The following is a 20,524-nucleotide window of genomic DNA, read 5'->3' as shown; positions in this document are numbered from 1 at the left end:
CAACTATTGAAAACCATGAGGTTTGTAATTCTGAATGAATCCGATGTTTATTTTCAAGCCACTTCACAGCGACCCTTATCTGCGAAGATGCTGATGATTGTTGTTGGGACATCGGATGCTCATATTTCCAGCGCATACAGCATTGCAGGCTGGATAATTCTAATGGCATATTTGATGGTGGTTACTGTGGGCATCTGTGTACTGTAGATGGATCACATGATCATGAAAGCTTGAAATCAAAGAAGTTTTCAAGATCAGGGTGGGAAGGCATCATTGGAATGGATGCAGTGGGCAGGTTGTAGGAAGGGTTTTTCTGGAGAGAAAGATTATTACGGTTGGTTTTTTAAGATCATACTAAGACCAGAGCACTGCGAACTTATGGAGCGTAGCATTCATGTTGGTGAAGCGATCTATGTCGTCTCCAGCATGAGCAGAATATCAAATTATGGCCTCCCGAGAACCAACTCACCTGCTAATGTGTAATATGACCATAAATTGAGTGTTTTCTCTGGTCGATTTGCCAATTTTTATGGACGAAAAACCAGGTTCTGGGTGGAAACCTTGTTATCTCTGCCTCAGATGGACTAACTCAGCCATGGAACGAAAAGCGCCCATAACAGTTCATCGCATCATTGATGGGATTCGAACCCAGACCTCCTCCACTCGGTGTGGGAAGGATGGTTATTATAATCATTAAGTGGGGCAACGTTGGGCCTCAGCAAGGGTCCAAGGGCTAAACGACCAAATGAACAATGGCACACGACATAACACAACATCAATACGCACACACTTTTAAATCTCTGGCTTTCCCAGCAAACTGGCACACCCACAATGTAAGCAACGCGGAAATAGGGAAACCCCTGGTGCCACTAGACATCAACGCACTTTACACTTTACGATATAGCGCAAACTTGCCAGCACGATCAGATGGGAATACCCTTACATCATCTACAAAGCAGATAATGCGGAATATAAGAGACACTTGTGTGGAGTGTGGTGATAAGAAGGAGACCAGACAACGTGCTTCTATTGCTGTTATGAGTATTGATTGCATCAGTCCTCTCTGTAATCCATTTCTTTTTATGCACTGATTGCAATAAAGATATTTATTATTTACTCCATACTTTTTTAACGCAGGTTTTATTTTAATTTTCATTAGCATTCAATTCGTTAGTACTTCCTTTTACCACAGGAAACCAAAGCTATTCTAAAAGCTTATTTATATACATTACTTGCAAGGTGAAAGTTGTTTCACCTAATTGCACAGGAGGCACTTCCATACTGAGCAACGAATGAATTATGACCTACACCCCCATGCAAACGGAAATTGGACTGTGTGTACCACTTGTCAGAATTCGAAAGCTCAGGACTTGCGCATCGTGCTTGGTTAGTTGAAATATGGGAGTAGTGTAACGCGACAGATTTTGAAACAGGAATGATTGTCGAAGCACAGAGCAGGAGCTTCTAACTTCCGAAAGATAATCTGTACTTCAAGTTGCAATAACAAGGTATCTGATTTGTTGACCCTCCATCGCCCACCAGTGAACATTTATTCGAAGTTCTGCAATCGACAGGACTGCAAATATCTCCACGTCTTCCGCAGTCTTACCATCTTCAAGCCTGAATGTATTTTCGCGGTTATCCGTGCCAAAAGTGGGGCACATGTTATGAGGTGGTCATAATTCACTAGCTACTCAATGTACGTCGTGATACTGAATTGGTAGGTGGCGTATTTATAAATTCTCAAGATTCCAAAAGAAAAATCATGTGGTCTCCGTCCACACAGCCAAAACTGCTCACGAAAGTGGAAAAAAAAACTAATAAAAGTTCTTTGTCCCAATGGGAATAAAATTGAGGCCTTTCCCACATGTATTAAAAAGATAGCAGTCATGGTCAGTATACAAGTCCCGTATATTTAACGTCCGATAGCGATATATGACGTCACCACTAAGAATATCGCTAACCAGTGAATAAAGAGGCATTAAACTCAGCCTTTACCTATAAGGAAGGTCGATAAATCGGCTTTAAAGCTCGTAGAATTGAATCGGTTTAAGTACAGACTCAAGCAGATTAATATCTTTCTGAAATCACTGATGGCAGACTTACAATATGTATTTATCCTTGAATGTGTTCACGTGTAGGACCATTATCCCTTTATGTTTGAGAGTTTACGTTTGCCACGATGTGTTTTACACAACCATTAAAGTATAAAGGAATCGCTCTCTTCATTCGAATAGGCTCTGCTAATTTTATTATATACATGTCATGACAAGTTAAGATAAATCCGGCGGACTTATTTTAAGTTAATCTTTTTTTTTTTTTAATGGCAGTCCTAAACTAACACTAAGGATTGTGGAATCTATTAATGCTCTCTACTGTTGTTCGGATAAAAGTTGAGATGTCAGAAGGGAGTTGTTAATATGTGGGGCGTATTGTGTAGATTTTATTTTCAGAAAATATCTGAAAGAAAGAAAGCTGTTTCCAAGATGTAGACGAAAAAGAGTTAGTTCGTTAGGTCTGAAGTTGTGCCTTGAATGAATGTTGGCTGGTTGCCACTTGATTTAGCAGGGTTAGTGGAAAGTGAAAGAAGTACAGATGGGAATTCGGAATTACGAAGCCTATAGAAATATCTCAGAAAAAGCAAGTAGCAAAACAGTCTATGTAAAGTGGAGATTTTTCAAGAAAGGATACGTCGTTTAACTAGATTATTCTCTTCTGAGAGCAGCCTTCCCAGTAATGAAAAAAAAGCATTCTATAATGGAGATGACTTGTGATCTATACGGGATTAAAAGAAGACAAAGTAATGAACTTTTCGCACTGCCTTGAAGGCTTCTGAAGATTCAAACAGATGTTCCCGAAGTGGCTTCTTCACCCAAGTGAACAAAATGTAATTATACGAATTAAACTCTAAAATTATGATTGTGTGACGAAATTGTTGAACATCCCAATTGGTGATGAAGCCACGATCCAACGGATCAGGTTGTTTTCACCATAATGGTCACTAGCTATGTGAGAACCCTGCATAATACGCGCACTGACGGTGACACAAGTTAAGTATAAGCCTGAAACAGACGATAAATATGGTGTACATCATTTTCAGTACTCATTGACTACACTATGTAGTCTTCAGTTCAGGTGATATTCACCTGCATCAGCAGTTTCATATGACAGGGTATGGATCCCAAAGATATCTTTCAGCAACTTATGACACTCGTATGGATTTTAACAACGGGTGATGCTTAAGTACTGTGCAAATATCTATACGTTTTAAATTCAGTTTTTCTCTTTTCCATGATCCATAAATGAGGAGTTAATGAACGCACACCTTCCCTGTGATGCTCACATACGATTTCCAATTCAAATTAACAATATACCTAATGGGACTTCGTTCGCGATAATTATTACTCAAAAACCGAAACTTCTGAAATGCTCCGCGTATTACTGAAACTAAGAATTGGTGACACAAATTCATTTTTGGGAGAAAGGTGACATGATCGAGTTTTAGGATTGAACATGACTATGCTATCCACTCTCCGATAATGGAGAATGATCTAGAGCTCAGCATTTTGGGAAAATTTAGGTAGATATTCGAGAAAATAACTTTGTAAAATGCAAGTTTTATCTAACTAGAAATCTAACATCAATACTGTGGACAAGATTTGGTGTCGATGGAAGACGAGCAGTGATAATCAAGAGAAAGTTCCTAAACAGAACAGTTCATAACACTCCCTATTATTAAAGGTAAAGTGGAATACATCATTAAACGTAATGCAAGGAGGAGAGAGAGAGAGAGCAAACTAGCCACTCAGCTGCGAAAGATAGAAGATAGTGCATTGGAGGTAAAACTTGCCGAAGCGAATTTCATGCAAAACTCGATCAAATGTCTCTAAAGTATCAAAAGAAACTTCTTGAGTTTTAGCAAGTTTTCCATTGAACAGGATGAAATATTTCAAGGTAACGTACAGGTAATTTATTGATGTATTTCTCCATTGATTTAAAAAAAAAAGAACTTATGGAATAATAAAATGTCTTGGGATACAAACATGTTTAAGTTTTGAAGATCCGTTTTTATTCATGTTAGAAACAAATGTGGATGATTCTCCAATAATTAGAATTGTAAACTATCACGAAACTGATTACCCAGAAAATGGAAGAAATGTATATAGAGCAGCGAACATGAGTTCGACAGAAAAATGGGTGAACGAATCCGTCTGATGGTGAGATATATTTCTTGGTAAGGTCGTAAATGATGTAATGCCAAATAGTTTCCTCTGAGACGCTATCGAGGACACATCGATACAAATTATTAAAATGTCCCGTTATTAAAGTGTACTACTGCAAAGTGAAGAGTGCTTCAAATAGATGTAAGGAAAGTTGAAATCCCACCGTTCTTTGTTTTAGATTTTTGCGCCTAGACAACTAAGGCAATGAGAACTCAGCTTAATTTATCAAATTAAGGATGAAATATTTCAAGTCAATCAAATTTATCATAAGGTGTGAAAAGACAATGACCTTAACCACCGTTCTAGTCTCATTACTGATGAAGAAGACATACAAGATTTGATATATCTTCTTCACCATTATTGATATGAGAGATCTCGTATGTCTCTGGAAGCAGGCGCGTACGTTTTCCTAATTCCATATTATTATTTGTTCAGTATTCTTGTATTAGCAGTTTTAATAGATGCATATTGGACATCAATTAACAGAAATTAAGAAAGTTTGTGTCTTTGTAATAAGTCCACGATAATTAGTACATAATTCTGTGATCAAACTTCTTAAAAAGAAAATTGTGACAAGTTAATGGAAGGGTTTAATTAGTCCAAGCACAATACATCAGCTTTTCCAGCGAATCATTAACACCAATTAAGATCGAAATATCTCTAAATATAATTGGAATTAACAAAGAACGATTTCATGGATCTGTTTTATTTCTTACGTTCCACGCACCAATCTTTAGCGTAAATGCGTATACTGTGCGCACAGAGCTTCAGTGTCAACATGCAGACTCTTTTGTAACATGCCCTTCTGGCACAATGCTTACGTGCATTAAGTAAAGTGAAGGTCTTTGTTCCCAAAGCTATCTCCTTTTCCAAACTTCAATACCCAAACCTCCTCGTTTTCTTGTTTGTTCCTTGCTGGGACTGTAAGTAATCAATTCTTGTAATTACCTCCAAGTATTCTAGGGCGGGAAAATCAGTAGTTAACCCTTGTCGACATTCATCTTGAAGACAGTTGAAATCCGTGGTGTTTCACTCGAAAAGCTAACCCCCCCCCCCTCACAAGGAAACTTCAGGCAGAAGTATTTTAAGGGAAAACAATAATAAAAGCCTCAGGAGCAAAGAAAGGGAACTTAAGATGAAAGCAAAGTAAATGTGTAACTTAATGACCTCGAAGTAGAAGTCAATAGACGACAAGAATTGCCAGGTTCAGAAGGGTTTCTGTATTCATTAATTAGGCTGTTCCACTAAAAGTACTCCCTCCCTTTTCCAAATTTTCAAAAGTTGATCGCAGTCAGCTTTAAGAATGCCAATTTTAATTCTCACTTTAATAAATTAATATCTTTGGTAACTTTTACACATTTTGGAATACTAATAGTCAAAAATTTCTATTTTGGCATTGATTATTTTGAATTGCTCGCATTTTATATTTCTTATTACATTTACCGAGGTTCAAAGCTTCAACAGATTCAACCCGATCTCTTTTTGATAGCTACGGTGCCACCATTAGCTTCATCCAGCTCCAGTCCCACATCCTTTCTCCGTGATCCTGCTGTGCTCGTGCCAATTGTGTGTGCTGCAGTTGTGGTTGTTGTCATCACGATTGTGGTCGCTGTTGTCATTGTCTTACGTCGGAAAGAGCCGCCATCGGACTGCCGTTCTCAAGGTGTCTGTAAGTTTGTCCCAGCATTCTTTTTTATCATTACTACATTTTACTTTATTATTAATGATAACTGGGTGTTCAACTGCATTCTCCTTAGTAGAAGTACCAACTATCAGATATTAAAAAATGGAGCAGAGTCATCTAAATTGGCATTTAGAATTTATTTCTAAAAAACGTTCTAAAATTCTTGAACTTCAGAAAAATCTTGTTTAGTTCTTCACATTTTGTATATTATTTTTTTGTTTCTATTCTTATTTGACATCCTACTTCTTTGAATTGACAAATTACGTAAGTTATTTTAGTCTCAAGGTTAACCTTATCTAATTTAGCCCTAGTGATAACTATAGTTTTTGTCTAAAGTCTAAATAAAATAAGCAGCAAGCAGATATAAAAAAAAATTCCTATGTAGTTTTTTTTAATTCCAGAGTAGTGTCAAAATCTCATGGCAACGTAAGTTTTAAATTTTTTTCATAATTTGCTAAAATATACAAGAAAACATTAAACATATTTTGAAGGCTTTTGCCATGCAAACATTCCATGGCAGTATAGATGGTTAACTTCACTGGTGTGCAAAACTTAAAGGACCAGTCAGGTTTTCACTTGTAGCTTCTCATAGGAGTGGCCTAGATATGGGAAAAGCATACCAAAGGAACCTCGTGAGGTACAGAAATGATGAAGGAAACACCGACACAACAACGGAAACAAAAATGGTACAGAGGGACTTTATTCAAAAATGGCAACATAGCAGTGGCTGCCATGATACAGATGCATCACTGCCAAAGATGGAACAAAGGGAAAAGGTGGTCTTCAGTAGGAGATATGGCCACCACTAATGTCGATGCAGGCTTTACACCGCCTGTCCATAATTAGAACAATGTTGTTGAAAAGTTCTTGTGGTAACATCGTCCATTTCTCTGTCAGCGCCATCTTCAGCAGGTGAACATATTCTGGTGGGTGTGGACGTGCCGCTAGGCGTCTCTCCAGAGCGTCCCATATGTGTTCGATGGGATTTAGATCAAGAGAACGGGCAGGCCAATCCATACGAACAATGTCCTCACTTTACAAAAGCATATCAACAGCTGAAGTGCGATGGGGTGTGGCGTTATCATCCATAAGCACGAACTCGGGGCCAATGGCACCTCGGAACAGGCGCACATGGGGAAGGATTACTTCAGTACAGTAGCGTGCACCGGTTACAGTACCACCTTCCAGTATCTGGAGTTGTGTACGTCCATCCAAGATAACGCCTCCCCAGACGAGAACACCTCAACCGCCATATCAATCCCTTTCAGTTATGTTTGTGGGGTGATACCGTGTGCCAACCTCTCGCCAGATTAGCTGACGTCCAGAATCGCTGCTGAGACTGAATCTACTCTCATCGGTAAAGAGTACCTTACCTCATTGCGCTGCTGTCCAGTCCTTGTGTTCGATGCACCACTGTAAACGGTGTCTCCAATGGGCAGGTGTTAAAGGGACACAGCGTACTGGCCGTCGGGCAAAAAGTCCACCTTTCTGGAGTCACCTGACCACAGTAAACCGCGATATCCTGCGTCCTGTGCAGCTGGTTTGCAATGATCCCGCTGTCTGGTGTCGGTCCCTCTTGGCCTCTAGGAGTATATAGCAGTCATCATTGGGCGTTGTGTTTCGTGGACGACCACCACTGGTCCTTCGAACAGCTGTACTTGTCGTTCTGAAGGCCGACCACGCACGTGAGACGATGCTATGGGCGATACCGATCTCTGGTACTCCTCACATTTGGACATTCCTCGAGCTTCCCAATTATTCGACCCCAGGTAAAGTCATCCAGACGCTGTCTACTGGCCATTTCGTTGTCTGTAGCACTGTATGAAACTAATCGAACGTCTGTAACAATCGTGCTCACCATTCGGTAATTTTCACGTAACAGCTGCTTTTATCTGTTCATGTGAGCCTCTCATCACGATTCAAATTTCTGCATGTGCACCAGCTTTCTACTGAACAGCCATAGTAATGCAAATCGCCACAGGCTGTTTCGCTTGATTTTGTGATTGTAACCTTTAGAAATAGCATTGATCCTTAAGTTTTGTACACCAGTGTACTTGTGACTCATTTGGAGAGATCTGGGTTAGAATATAGCCGGACATTAGAAGGAATTAAAAAAGACGACTTCAATGAAAATTTTAGTTAGCCCATTTCAAGAGGAGGAAGTAGAGTTTTCTCCCTATGAATTATTCCAGCTTTTTCAACTCGTATAACATGCAAATTGGTCCATGAATATGCAAGGATAGATTATCATCTATAGCTGTAATAACGACAAACAAACCATATAAACTGGGGTACCTTGTGAATCAGTGAACTGCAATCGGTGAGCAATGCGCAGAATATCCCCGAAAACAGCATGACTGGCGTTGACACATACTGTCTTGGACAACAGACGGCTCATGAACACTAGATTAATTTGATATTGGACGATCGTTCCGATCGATGAGTGCATATTCGATTGAAAACAGGCGAATAGCTGCAACAAGACTGCACAAAAACAGGCAGGTGGTCATGGTTTGGGAGATATTTTCATGGATATTAACGAGTACCCCCATCCCCACCGCCAGATCCTACCTCTGGGTTGTTTTGTATCAAGTTTTTCTCAAAATGGTAACCAACAAGAAAATGATCCGTGTCACAAGGCCGGCATTATGCAGTAATGGTTCAAGGATCATCTCCAAGCATTTCGTGTAATCCCATGGCCGCCAAATTCCTCCGACGTCAAATCCATTGAAGATTTGTGGTATGCAGTGGAACGTAGCATTCGCCAGTGCCTCGCTCCGTTGCCGAACTCCGGGACATCCTTCTATCCACAATACCGGAGAACAACTTCCACTGTCTTGTCCAGTCGATGCCACGCAGGATGCATACGGCTATCACAGCGAAACTGGCCCAACACGCTGTTAGGTAGATGGTCATAATGTTTCGGCTCCTGAATGTGCGTATGGTTATATTATCTCTGTACACATGTGTTCACAGTCCAATTTTCATGCTGTAAGGATTGGGAAAAAAAACAAACCGGAATCACTCACTGGGAAGCCATACTGCATCCGTCTGAGATCAGATTACTACAGCCTCTATTGAAGAAGCATTTAGAAATTCCCAAAATAGGGCACCTCACCAGACGAGTGGAAGATATCATCTAAGCTACCACGGAACAATATTAACATATCCATGTTAATATTGTTCTGTGGATATGTGTTTTATCTTATGCAAGGCGCTCCTAAACGCTAGTTCAACTCCGCTGTGGTATATTGCGATGATACTTAACTCTGTAAATTGGTCAGAAATGTAATTTGATTTTGGTTTGGTTTTAATGGCGCAAAAACATCAATGGTTATAATGCACCAACCAGAAATGTATGTATTGTGGCTGTGGTTTAGCAGTGCATGTGTGTGCGTTTTGTTTAGTAATTACTGGCCTCTTTACTACCAGGAAGCAGTGAACGGTACTAGGAAGCACAGAAAGGCTGCTTCCCAGTACCCGGTCATGCCATTAGGAGGAGCGCCACAACTATGCACGTACTGACGTACAAAGTGATAGGAACACAAATGAAAATGCTTCCCTCACAGGGACGCAAAAATATACAGGATGTTTCAAAAGTGATGGTCAATAATTTAAAGGTGAACTGCACAGACTACAATATGTAAAAAAAGCTGAGTAAATATGGGTCCTTAAGCGAATCGTTTTCGAGATATTGCACATTTCTAGTTGGGATCCACCACTGACAAGGTGAATTGTACACAGTTTGGATCCACCACTGACAAGGTGAATTGTACACAGTCTGGATCCACGACTGACGTGTTTGTTTAGGTTAGGTTATGCTCATTCTCTCCCTTTCCCCTTTCTCAATGTTCTGAGACGTAGTAGGCATACTAGTACTTGTCAAAGGATAGTCAACATGGAAAGAGGTTACAGCAACGAAGAGTATGCGGATATGCACTCCATGTATGGTAAAGCCAACGGCAGTGCACTCGAGGCTGCACGTTTGTACCAAGAAGCATGTCCCAGTCGAAGGCAGCCCAACAGGAGCACATTCATCAGAGTACATCAACGCCTTACAGAATATGGGCGCTTCGCACATGGAGTACGAGCAGGTAGGCCCAGAAGCATAACACCTGATGTTGAGGAAACAGTGTTAGAAAGAACAGAACAAAATCCAGGAATTTCGACAAGGAGGGTTTCTCTGCATGAGCATAGTGTGTCGCGAATTTTACATCTCCAATTACTGTTCCCCTACCATATCTCGCGTGTACAAGGTCCCAGCAATACAGACTAACCTCCCAAAGTGAACTTCTGCCAGTGGATGCAACAATACTGTGTCCTGAATCCCCAAATTTTTAAACAACATTTTGTTCACTGACGAAGCTGGGTTTACTCGTGATGGTATTTTTAATTTTCATAACTGTCACATTTGGTCCAACGAAAATTCTAATGCAATTCACGAGTCAAGCAACGTTTCTCGTTGAATGTCTGGGCAGGACTACTAGGAGACCATCTAATTAGACCACACTTTCTGCCAAACAGGCTAACAGGAGAGCTGCACCTTCAGTTCCTATAGAATGTTCTTCCAGACCTCCTTGATGATGATAAAGTTCCACTTCATCAACGCCAGAACGTCGTTTATGGATGATGGTGCACCGGCACATTTTTCTCGAGTTGCGACTCGGTATCTAACTGGAAGGTATGGTCAACGGTGGATAGGCAGAAGTGGGCCTGTAATGTGGCCTCCCAGATCACCAGACTTAAATCCTATGGATTTTTATATCTGGGGTCATGTAAAAAGCTTAGTGTACACTTCTGACATTAACACAGTTGAGAAATTGCAGCGTCGGGTTGAAGGAGCCTTTCAGCAAATCATAAATGACCCAGCGAAGACTACAAAGCTGCGTACGGATGCGAGGACAGCATTTTGAACACCTTTTGTAACATCCTGTAACATGCAACATCTGTAAAATCCTGTGGGGTTGAAACCAAAAATTAAAAATGTATTATCTTATGTTTAATAAAACCACCATTAGCAAAGGATTCGCAGCTTTTTGCTAAACTAGTGCTCCTATAGTCAGTGTCGGATCTTAACAGAAAATGTGCATTATCTCGAAAACGGTTCATTTGCGGCCCGATGTTCACTGGGACTTTTTTTCTTATTTTAGTTTGTACTTTTCACCTTTAAATTATTGACCATCATTTTTGAAACACCCTGTATAATCCCGCATTGGTAAAAGGCCAGTGCCAGCAGAGAAATGTCAATAGACTGAACTATCTTCAAACATCGCTTCAACAGTCTCATGAACAATTTTAATGGATGCAATTACTTCGGAAGCAAAATCCTGCGTAGCTGTGACTTTCTAACCCTCGTAACTGTCGTTATGTTGTCAGTAGAAAACATACGACTGTATACTGCGTCGTATTGTATAAATCTCATTTATCAAGCTGGAATGAATCGAATGAATTCTGTAATACAAACTTATTTTGACAGAATCGTTTTTAAACATCGCTCCTTAATAAATCGCATTGTGCTAAAGCACATCTAGGAAAATGGAACCTTTTTGAAGAAGAATTGCTGCCAACGAAGAAGAGGCATAAAAAAAATTAAGTGAAACGCTGACTATTGGCCACTGCACCAAACGCAACTATCCATAGGGTCTGCTGTATGTGAGGATGCTCCAAAATAGTGGATGCCTGGTAGCTTTCCGAGTTTCTTTGATAGCCTCTCTCTGTTTTGAAGAGATAGCGTTTTTTGGGGGGTGAAGACATCGCGTCAGTTCTGTCCTAGATTGACATTAGATTAGAGAATCCTTTTATTTATTTTTTCCCTTGCTAAGTAAATTATACGAGACGCACTTGATAACTATATTTCATCGTGTTTCCTTGCTCGAAACCCTCTCGGAGAACTACGCACATACCATTTTTTTCTCTCTCTTCTCAACAAACTTTGTCTCAGTCAAAATAAAAACGGATTACAAAAAGCCACGCAACGGGAAAAATGTTAAATCCTTTATCCAGTTTGATATATGATGCTATTGGAATCTCTGTGTGTGACGGAAGCGCACTAAAATTGAATTACAGGGGCGCACGTAATGGAAACATCTTTGTAAAGGAAAGGAGTGTAATTTCTTAAACTACAATTCAAACTGCTTAATTTGTACTGCTTTCAAACTATTAGTTACGTAAAACGCACTGATATGCATTAAATACGTTGCGCTTTTAGTTTAAAAGTCATATTGATAATCCCAATTAATGCAGAAAGTTTCGCATAGATTACGCGCAAACAATACACGCAAAAATAAAGTAGTGCACGCGCAAAGTGTTAAATTACATTTAGAACACGCGCTACTACAAACATGTAAGTTATACTTACCGCGAGCTGCTTTAATTGTTGAACCATTCCAGTGTGAAATTCAACAATTGAACTTAACAATCATACGACAATGAACACAGTGTGAAATTCAACAATTGAATTTAACAATCATACGACAATGAACACAGTGTGAAATTCAACAATTGAATTTAACAATCATACGACAATGAACACAGTGGGAAATTCAACAATTGAATTTAACAATTATATGACAATGAATACAGTTATAATGATAAGGTTACTTGCCAAATTACCAAAAGATATAAATTTGTATTGTTTATGTAAAACTTCATTTTCAAAGATAATTCTGTAGAGAAAAATTCCTTAGGAAGCAATGTACAGCAGAAAATAATCAGATGCGCATTTATTTTCCAGCATAGACAAGCTCATTAGGTTGTGTTATGATGTAAAGCAATTTTCTTGGAAGTAAATAACGTTCCTGGGAAGGATCAATTATTTCTTGGGCAGCTGAATATGACGACTGACAGAAAATTTAATCACTTGATCTCGCTTAAATAAGAATAGTTTAAAGAAAAGAAAAATGTGATTATTTGGAAACAATACAGTTAACAAGAGTATTGAACTGCAGAAGGGAAAAACTCACACTGCAAGGTAATATAAATAAAATAGATGGAACTTGTTAGTACATTGAGAATAACAGGGTCTTCGATGCTCTTATTCTAGCGTTATAACTGGTAATAAATCATGAAAACTAACCAAATGGATTTAATACACCGGTGCATACTTTCTTTATTAAATTATGTAATTGCACTTAAACTTCGTTAGGATTCAACTTGCTTTGATTAAGAATTTTTGACTCTGAGCATGTACGATTTCGTATACCCTTTCAGTGTTTATAATATTCATTCTTTCATTTTAAGTACTGTATTTTGTCTTAACGTACAAACCAAATTTCACGAGGAGGAACCTTTCCCCTTAAGACACTAAAACAAGACAATTGGCAAACCGGCGGAAGGCAAAGCAAAGCGATTAGTAATATATCTGAATACATAAGTAAAATCAGTAATCTGCTAAGAAACAAAGATATTTATAAGGAAATTACAAAAGATCTGACGTGAATTGTTCTTAAAGATCTTATAAAAGGGGAAGCTTTAAGGGCAAAAACAGACCTTAGTGTGGGGAATCCCTTATCCTTAATCATTGGCACTTAACCAAAGGGCCAATTTACGATGGAGAGATATATATATATATATATATACACACACACAATCTTTTTTTGTATACAAAAGTGATATATGCAATACACACTTCACAGCAGCAACAATGCCAGGGGTTTCATACTGGCTGGTGGAAAATTGGGAACGGGAAACGGGATCGAGATTCGAGTTCATCCCCAAGAGCCAACAATAGATACAAATACTTCGCAAATTTGTAGAGATCGCCCTCAATTACTTGGACTGTGGAGAGTTACCGGCAGAATTACTTAACAAGTACAGGTCACTGTTGAACAAAAGCCGAGAATTAGGGTTGAATTTGAAAGTGTCTGCAATTCTGCCCAGACACGATAGGAGGGAGAATATGATGAGAGCCTTGTCGATCAATTCGGCCCTGGAAAGATTGTGCAAGGCTCAAGGGGTAGAATTTTTTTCAGCCTGGACTGTACTTGTTAACAGGAGAGATTGCTTCTACAGGGATGGGATACACTTAAATAGAAAGGGTGCAAGAATATTTGCTGATGCTATTGAGGCAGTGTTAGGTGGGTCGGAAAACTGCTAGCTTGGGGGGAGACAAAGACCAATAGATTGACAGTAGCCACTGGCAGAGGTGAAAGAGATTCTTGCACTGCTTCTATTAGAATGAGCAGAAGCCTGAAAAACAAGATGCATGGTATTTCAGAGACTGCTGGGAGCCATTGCGGTACAAGTAAACACATGGGTTGTGTTAGGGTAGCTAAGAATAGAAACAGGTGCAGGTATACTTGCGTGTACACCAATGCTAGGAGTTTAGTAAATAAATTTGATGAATTTGAGGTATTGCTCAAAACATCGAAGGCAAATATTGTTGGGATATCAGAGACGTGGTGTCACACAGATATAAGGGATGCAGAACTGCAATTTGGGGAGTACAACGTCTACAGAAAGGATAGACAGGATAGGAAGGGGGGAGGTGTTATGCTATTAGTTAAGAAACACATAAAAACCAAGGAAGTGAAGCTAGTCGACATCGCTGGACAGTGCAGTGTGGAGTCAGTTTGGTGTGACATAAACATTGGGAGATCAAAATTGAGAGTAGGAGTGTGCTATAGGCCTAATGACTCTGATGAGTATAATAAGGAACTGTACAGGGAAATAGAGTGGGCCAGTAAATCAGAGTGTCTTATAATGGGAGATTTTAATTTCCCAGATATTGACTGGAATTTGGGGGCTGGATACTCACACACTAGCAGGGCTTTTGTGGATTTATTGGATGATTGTTTTCTACATCAGCATGTTCGGGAGGCAACTAGAGGGAGTAATACTCTTGATTTGATTATCAGCAGTGATTCTTCATGCATTAAGAATCTGCAGGTAAATGAACCACTAGGTGGCAGTGATCACAGTGTGCTGAAGTGGGATTTACTCAAAGAGGTAACTACCATTAGGGGTAAAGGGAAGGGTTATTGCTTCCGTAAAGGCGACTACGATGGACTGAAACAGTATTTAAATTCTATACAGTGGGACCAACTGATGATGTTACCAACAGCAAATTCAAAATGGGAAGCATTCAAAGAACTTATCTTGGAAGCTACTAGGCTTTACATACCAACTAAGAAATATTGTTCAAGGTTTAGGCCAAAATGGATGTCAGATGAACTAATGAGGCATATGGCAGAGAAGAAAAATGCATGGGATACTTACAAATTAACACATGACACAGAAGCCTATGATAGATACAAGTTGATATGCAACCAAGTTACAAAGGAGGTTAGGCAGGCGAAGGCAGATTACGAGAAATCCTTGGCAAGGGATGCAAAGGAAAACAGAAAAGAGTTCTTTACTTATGTAAACTCTAGAAGGAAAGGGATGAATCAGATTGGTCCACTTGATATTGATGGGTCAAGTGTTGATGATCCTGCTCAGGTAGCTAACAAACTAAATGAATATTTTGCATCGGCATTCACACATGAGGAGTTATTCAGCGAGGGGAATGCCAGAGGTGTATTCAACTCTAGCAGTAAGCTACAGAATCTTGAAATAACTGGGAGTAAAGTGGAGGAGAAACTGTTGAAGATAAACACAAGAAAGGCACCCGGTGTGGATGGGATCTATCCAGTTATATTAAAGGAGGCAGCAAAGGAAGTAAGCAAACCCTTAGCCATAATTATGAGAGCTTCCATGGACTCAGGGGAGGTACCCATAGACTGGAAATGTGCAAATGTGACCCCAATTCACAAAGGAGGATCAAAGGCTGACATAAGTAATTATAGACCTGTGAGCTTAACTTCTGTTCCAGGAAAATTAATGGAGGCACTGGTTAAAGAAGCACTGCAGGATCATTTAGACAAGACTTCAGTTATAGCTCAGACACAGCATGGTTTTGTTAAGGGGAAGTCTTGCCTGACCAACTTGATTGGATACTATGATGCAGTCACAAAAGAACTGGATGCAGGGAATAACTTTGATATTATATACTTGGATCTTAGAAAGGCTTTTGATACTGTTGCACATGGAAGACTGCTACACAAATTGGAGCAGTGTGACATTGGAGGCAAATTGCTGCTATGGATAAAGGGGTGGTTGAGGGGGAGAAGACAGAGAGTGGTAATCAATGGACACTGCTCATCGTGGACTGATGTTATTAGTGGAGTCCCTCAGGGCTCAGTGTTGGGTCCATTATTGTTTTCTGTATTTATAAATGATATTGATGATGGTATATCGGGATTAATGTCCAAGTTTGCAGACGATACAAAGGTTGAAGGGTTGTCAAGGACACTACTGACACTATGCTGCTGCAACAGGATCTGGAAAGGTTGAGCAGATGGGCTGAGAGGTGGCAAATGAAGTTTAACATTGATAAATGTAAAGTACTACACATGGGAAACAGCAACCCCAGAGCAACGTATCAACTCTGTGGTACAACACTGACAGTGGTAGAGAATGAAAAGGACTTGGGGGTAGTTGTGCAGGCAGATATGAAGTTCTCTGAGCAGTGCAGACGGGCTGCAAGAGTAGCTCATGGAGTATTGTCAATGATATACAGGAATTTTTCCAGCAGGGATAAGGAGGTGATTATTCCATTGTATAAGGCGATGGTCAGGCTACACCTAGAGTACTGTATACAGGTCTGGAGGCCTCATTTCAAGAAGGATGTAGAGCTGCTGGAACGAGTACAGAGAAGGGCAACAAGATTAGTGAATGGAACAAAGGGGTGCTCTTACGAAGAAAGGCTTAAGTTTTGCAAATTACAGTGTCTGGAGACTAGGTACCAGCGAGGTGATCTGATAGAGGTGTATAAAGCCTTGAATGGTTTAAGCATGCTCAATGCTGATGGGATTCTTCCTCTAGCTCAGAATAATCACCTGAGAGGGCATAAATTCAAATTGAGGAAAGACAGATGTAGGATAGACGTGCGGAAATTTGCCTTTAGCCAGCGGGTGGTTGGTTGGTGGAACAGACTTCCATCCCTTGTGGTGGAGGTTGATAGCCTAAATAAGTTTAAGGCTCAGCTGGACAGGTATTTTGAACGAACAGAGGGGTGAAGTGGAAGTGGTTTTTTTTTTTTTTTTTTTTTTTTTGGCTGATGCTGCATAAGCTTGCTTTCTTGCATCAAATGCCTCTACTAATGCTAATGCTAATACATACACACACAATCTTTTTTTGTATACAAAAGTGATATATGCAATACACACTTCACAGCAGCAACAATGCCAGGGGTTTCATACTGGCTGGTGGAAAATTGGGAACGGGAAACGGGATCGAGATTCGAGTTCATCCCCAAGAGCCAACAATAGATACAAATCCTTCGCAAATTTGTAGAGATCGCCCTCAATTACTTGGACTGTGGAGAGCATCTGTCTGGGGATCTGTACATAGCTATCCCCCCTGAGAAACACGGGTCGTTATGCCTTAGAAAAGCTATACCGGCCCTGTCCAGGGGATAGCAACCCATTTTATTTTTATTGACATACTTCTCGTATTTTACATCACATTTTGTACTGATATAAACACATCATTTCATTTATACAGGTTCCTTCCGACATCAGAAGCAACCCCCCCCCCCCCCCCCACAAGCACAAATATAAACCCTCTCATGGCTTTCAAAACACTCGCATTGACACAGGATATATTGCTTACAGCAATTTCACCATCACACCATAATCTACAAAAGGCGCGTCTGCGCAGTATAATCTTATCAACATATAAAACAACATGAACGCGGGAATTGACCCCCTTTTCTGTCTGACCACCACAGAACAAGAAGCAAGTAAGAACCTTTCTAATTTATTCTGATACAAACCCGTTGGGCTTTGTGTCACCTATCCCAGTTTGCTGTTTCAGACACTACGTTGGTAAAATTTAAATTTAAAAATTTTACGAAAACTAAACTAAACATATTATCCTTTCTCATTGAATTTAAGTTTAATACTATCACTTAAAAATTAATAACTGGCAAAACTGGTATGGGGATAACAGAAACGGGTAGGTATGAGACATTCCTTTAGTCTGGCTATCGTTTTGTGCTCAAAGCCCCCGATGAAGTGGCAGACAGATGGCCAAGTGAGGGAATGTTATTTGCAATTTACATTGTTTATTATCATTTTTATTTTTATTATTTAGAATTATATAATTTTTAATACTATTTCATTAATATAACGTTTATAGGCCTCCCAGGCTAAAGCTAGTTTACATTTGCTAACTTGGTAGCCTAGTCCATACACACCTAATTCTCTGCAGATAAATACCATTTAATTGAATAAAATCGACCAAAAAAATAAATATTTATATCAGTAATAAAAAATCAAGTTAATAATTATAACGACTGTAACTAATATTTATGGGTCAATGCAGTTACAGAGCAGTCATGCATTACAACCATAATGTGTATAAAATATAGAAGATAATAATAGAAAAGGTAGATAAATCAAATAATACCATTCAGGAATTTAAGAAAACGCAAAGGATTAAAAAAAAATGTTATCGCTTTTTACCCACAATCCAGATGACTTCAACTGGGGCCAACCACCCAGACTGAAGGCAAAAAACGACAAGAAGTTCTCTGTTTCTGTAATGACCAATATATGCAAAGTAATTTAAATATAAACCAAATATAGTAATTAAAAATGGTTAAGAAATTTTAGAATCAAAAGTAAGAAAATATAAGTAAATTATAAATAAATTCTAAATGTAAGCATATATTAATCATCGTTGACCCGACAGAGAACGTAATTTAATGATTAAAATAAGATTAAATATATAATACACACATCTACCGTATCCAGGACATAATGCAGTAACAATAATAGTCGTCAAGATCAAAATAATATGTGGTGCCCCCTATGTGATGGATATGATAATAATAAATAAAAATAAATAATTAATTAATTATCCAATCAAATTTAAGTTAACGAAAAGAGAAACATGAAGATAGTAAGAAGAAAAACTGCCCACCCACTAAAGAGAAGCCAACAAACTCTGAAAATGTGCCGTCTGGGTGGTGTGGGTGGTGATACCCGCCTAGAATAAATAACAGTAGTCTTCTCCACTGGTGGTGTTATTTATTCGAGGTAGTACAATACCATGGCAACTCGTTGTGAAGGCAGTCACAATATGAGATATAACCAAAACGATGCCAATTTAATTAATTAATTCAATTACTTTGGTAGATAGCTATGTTAAAATTATGCATCTGCACTAACCTACGTGTTAGATATTCATATTTACATTTATATTATGTTATATTAATATTTATATTCATAAATATAATCTTGACTTTATTTACAACACATTCATAAAGACATCATGCTTTGAACATTATTTACAATATATTGAGCATTATTTTGCTGCCCTTATCAATGTGCACTTTGCCTGGCCAATGTCAGGATCTGTCTTCGGTACCTCCGATCCTTTGCAAACCTACAGAGGTCGCCGTCAATTGAATGGATTGTGGGTAGCATCTCCTTGGGGAGAAAGCGGTCACTGAGCGCTAGTCTGTTATAGTGAGCTGTGAGCTGACCTCAGTCCGGGTATAGGGATCCTCCAGCCACACAGTTCCCAGATGCTTGGCTCCGAGGCTATTCCGGTTGTCATCTTGACAGTAAGAACAAGGCGTTTTTCAAATACAAGATCTGGAAGTCGGGCAAAATGAAGTGACATCGCCATCGCAGTTGTCCATTGCTGGACAACTGCGATGGACATTGGTGGACGACGATGTTTTTGCGTGATCCAACGAAGGAGCCAGTATTCGGCGGAGTACACGAGCTTGATGTTGGTAGGGGCCGCGGACCCCCAAATTTCCGAGGCATATAATACGACGGAGTATACTGAGGTGTATATATACCGACGAATCACATTCAGATCCCTAACGTGGAGCAGTTGTTGTTTTGTGATCCAGCGCATTTCACAGAATTTTGCTATGAGCTTCTTAATGTGGGGTTGAAGCTCAGTTTATAGTCGAAAACTACTCCCAAGTCTGTATACACCTTGACCACTGATAAGGGAATGCCGTCTAGAGAAGCTTGGATTTCAGTGGGTTGGCACTTCAGAGAAAAGACAATTTGGGCTGATTTGACAGGGTTAATGAGGAGGCCAAATTGATGGAGATAGGATCCCAAGTTGTATAACTTTTCACTGATCTTTTTATTGATGTTTGAGAGATGTTCGCCGGGGTTAATCTGAGTATATATCTTAATATCATCGGCAAAGCAGATTATGTCTTCTCTCTGTTGCACAAACGGAATAATAACTGCAGTGAATAATGCTCCGGAGAGGGCTCCACCTTGGGGAACTCCCGCAGTGATCTTTCTCCAGATTGTGTGTTGATCCGCTTTAAGAAGAATGGTTCTGTCAGTGAGCAGGGTTGTGATAAACCACAACATGCCACCTTTTATGTAGAAGTAGTTTTCTAGGAGGGGAACAAGTGAGGGGATACTGACGGAGTCGAAGGCAGCTTCCAGGTCGATGTAGGTGACGGCAAGCTCTGCTTTAGCTTCTAGAGCACTGAGAATGGTGTTGGTTATGGATGTTAAATTGGTGACTGTGGATCTTCCTGGAATGGCATAGTGAATCTGTGGGGGTTTGTGAGGCATGATTTGATTGGTGA

General features: G+C 39.5%; 1 protein-coding gene across 1 annotated transcript in view; it reads left to right on the top strand.

The window, feature by feature from the left end:
* Positions 1 to 20,524, top strand: part of LOC150084396 (cell adhesion molecule Dscam1-like) — a 343,756-nt gene that overhangs the window by 237,398 nt on the left and 85,834 nt on the right. The window contains exon 20 of the mRNA XM_090375202.1: positions 5,713 to 5,892. Within this exon, the coding sequence (XP_090231328.1) occupies positions 5,713 to 5,892 (180 nt within the window). The remainder of the gene's footprint in view (positions 1 to 5,712; positions 5,893 to 20,524) is intronic.

Source organism: Mastigoproctus giganteus, chromosome 6 (assembly GCF_048544385.1).
Source record: "Mastigoproctus giganteus isolate SK-2022 chromosome 6, ASM4854438v1, whole genome shotgun sequence".
In the NCBI taxonomy this organism is placed as follows: domain Eukaryota; kingdom Metazoa; phylum Arthropoda; class Arachnida; order Uropygi; family Thelyphonidae; genus Mastigoproctus; species Mastigoproctus giganteus.
This window is presented reverse-complemented; position numbering and strand designations above follow the sequence as displayed.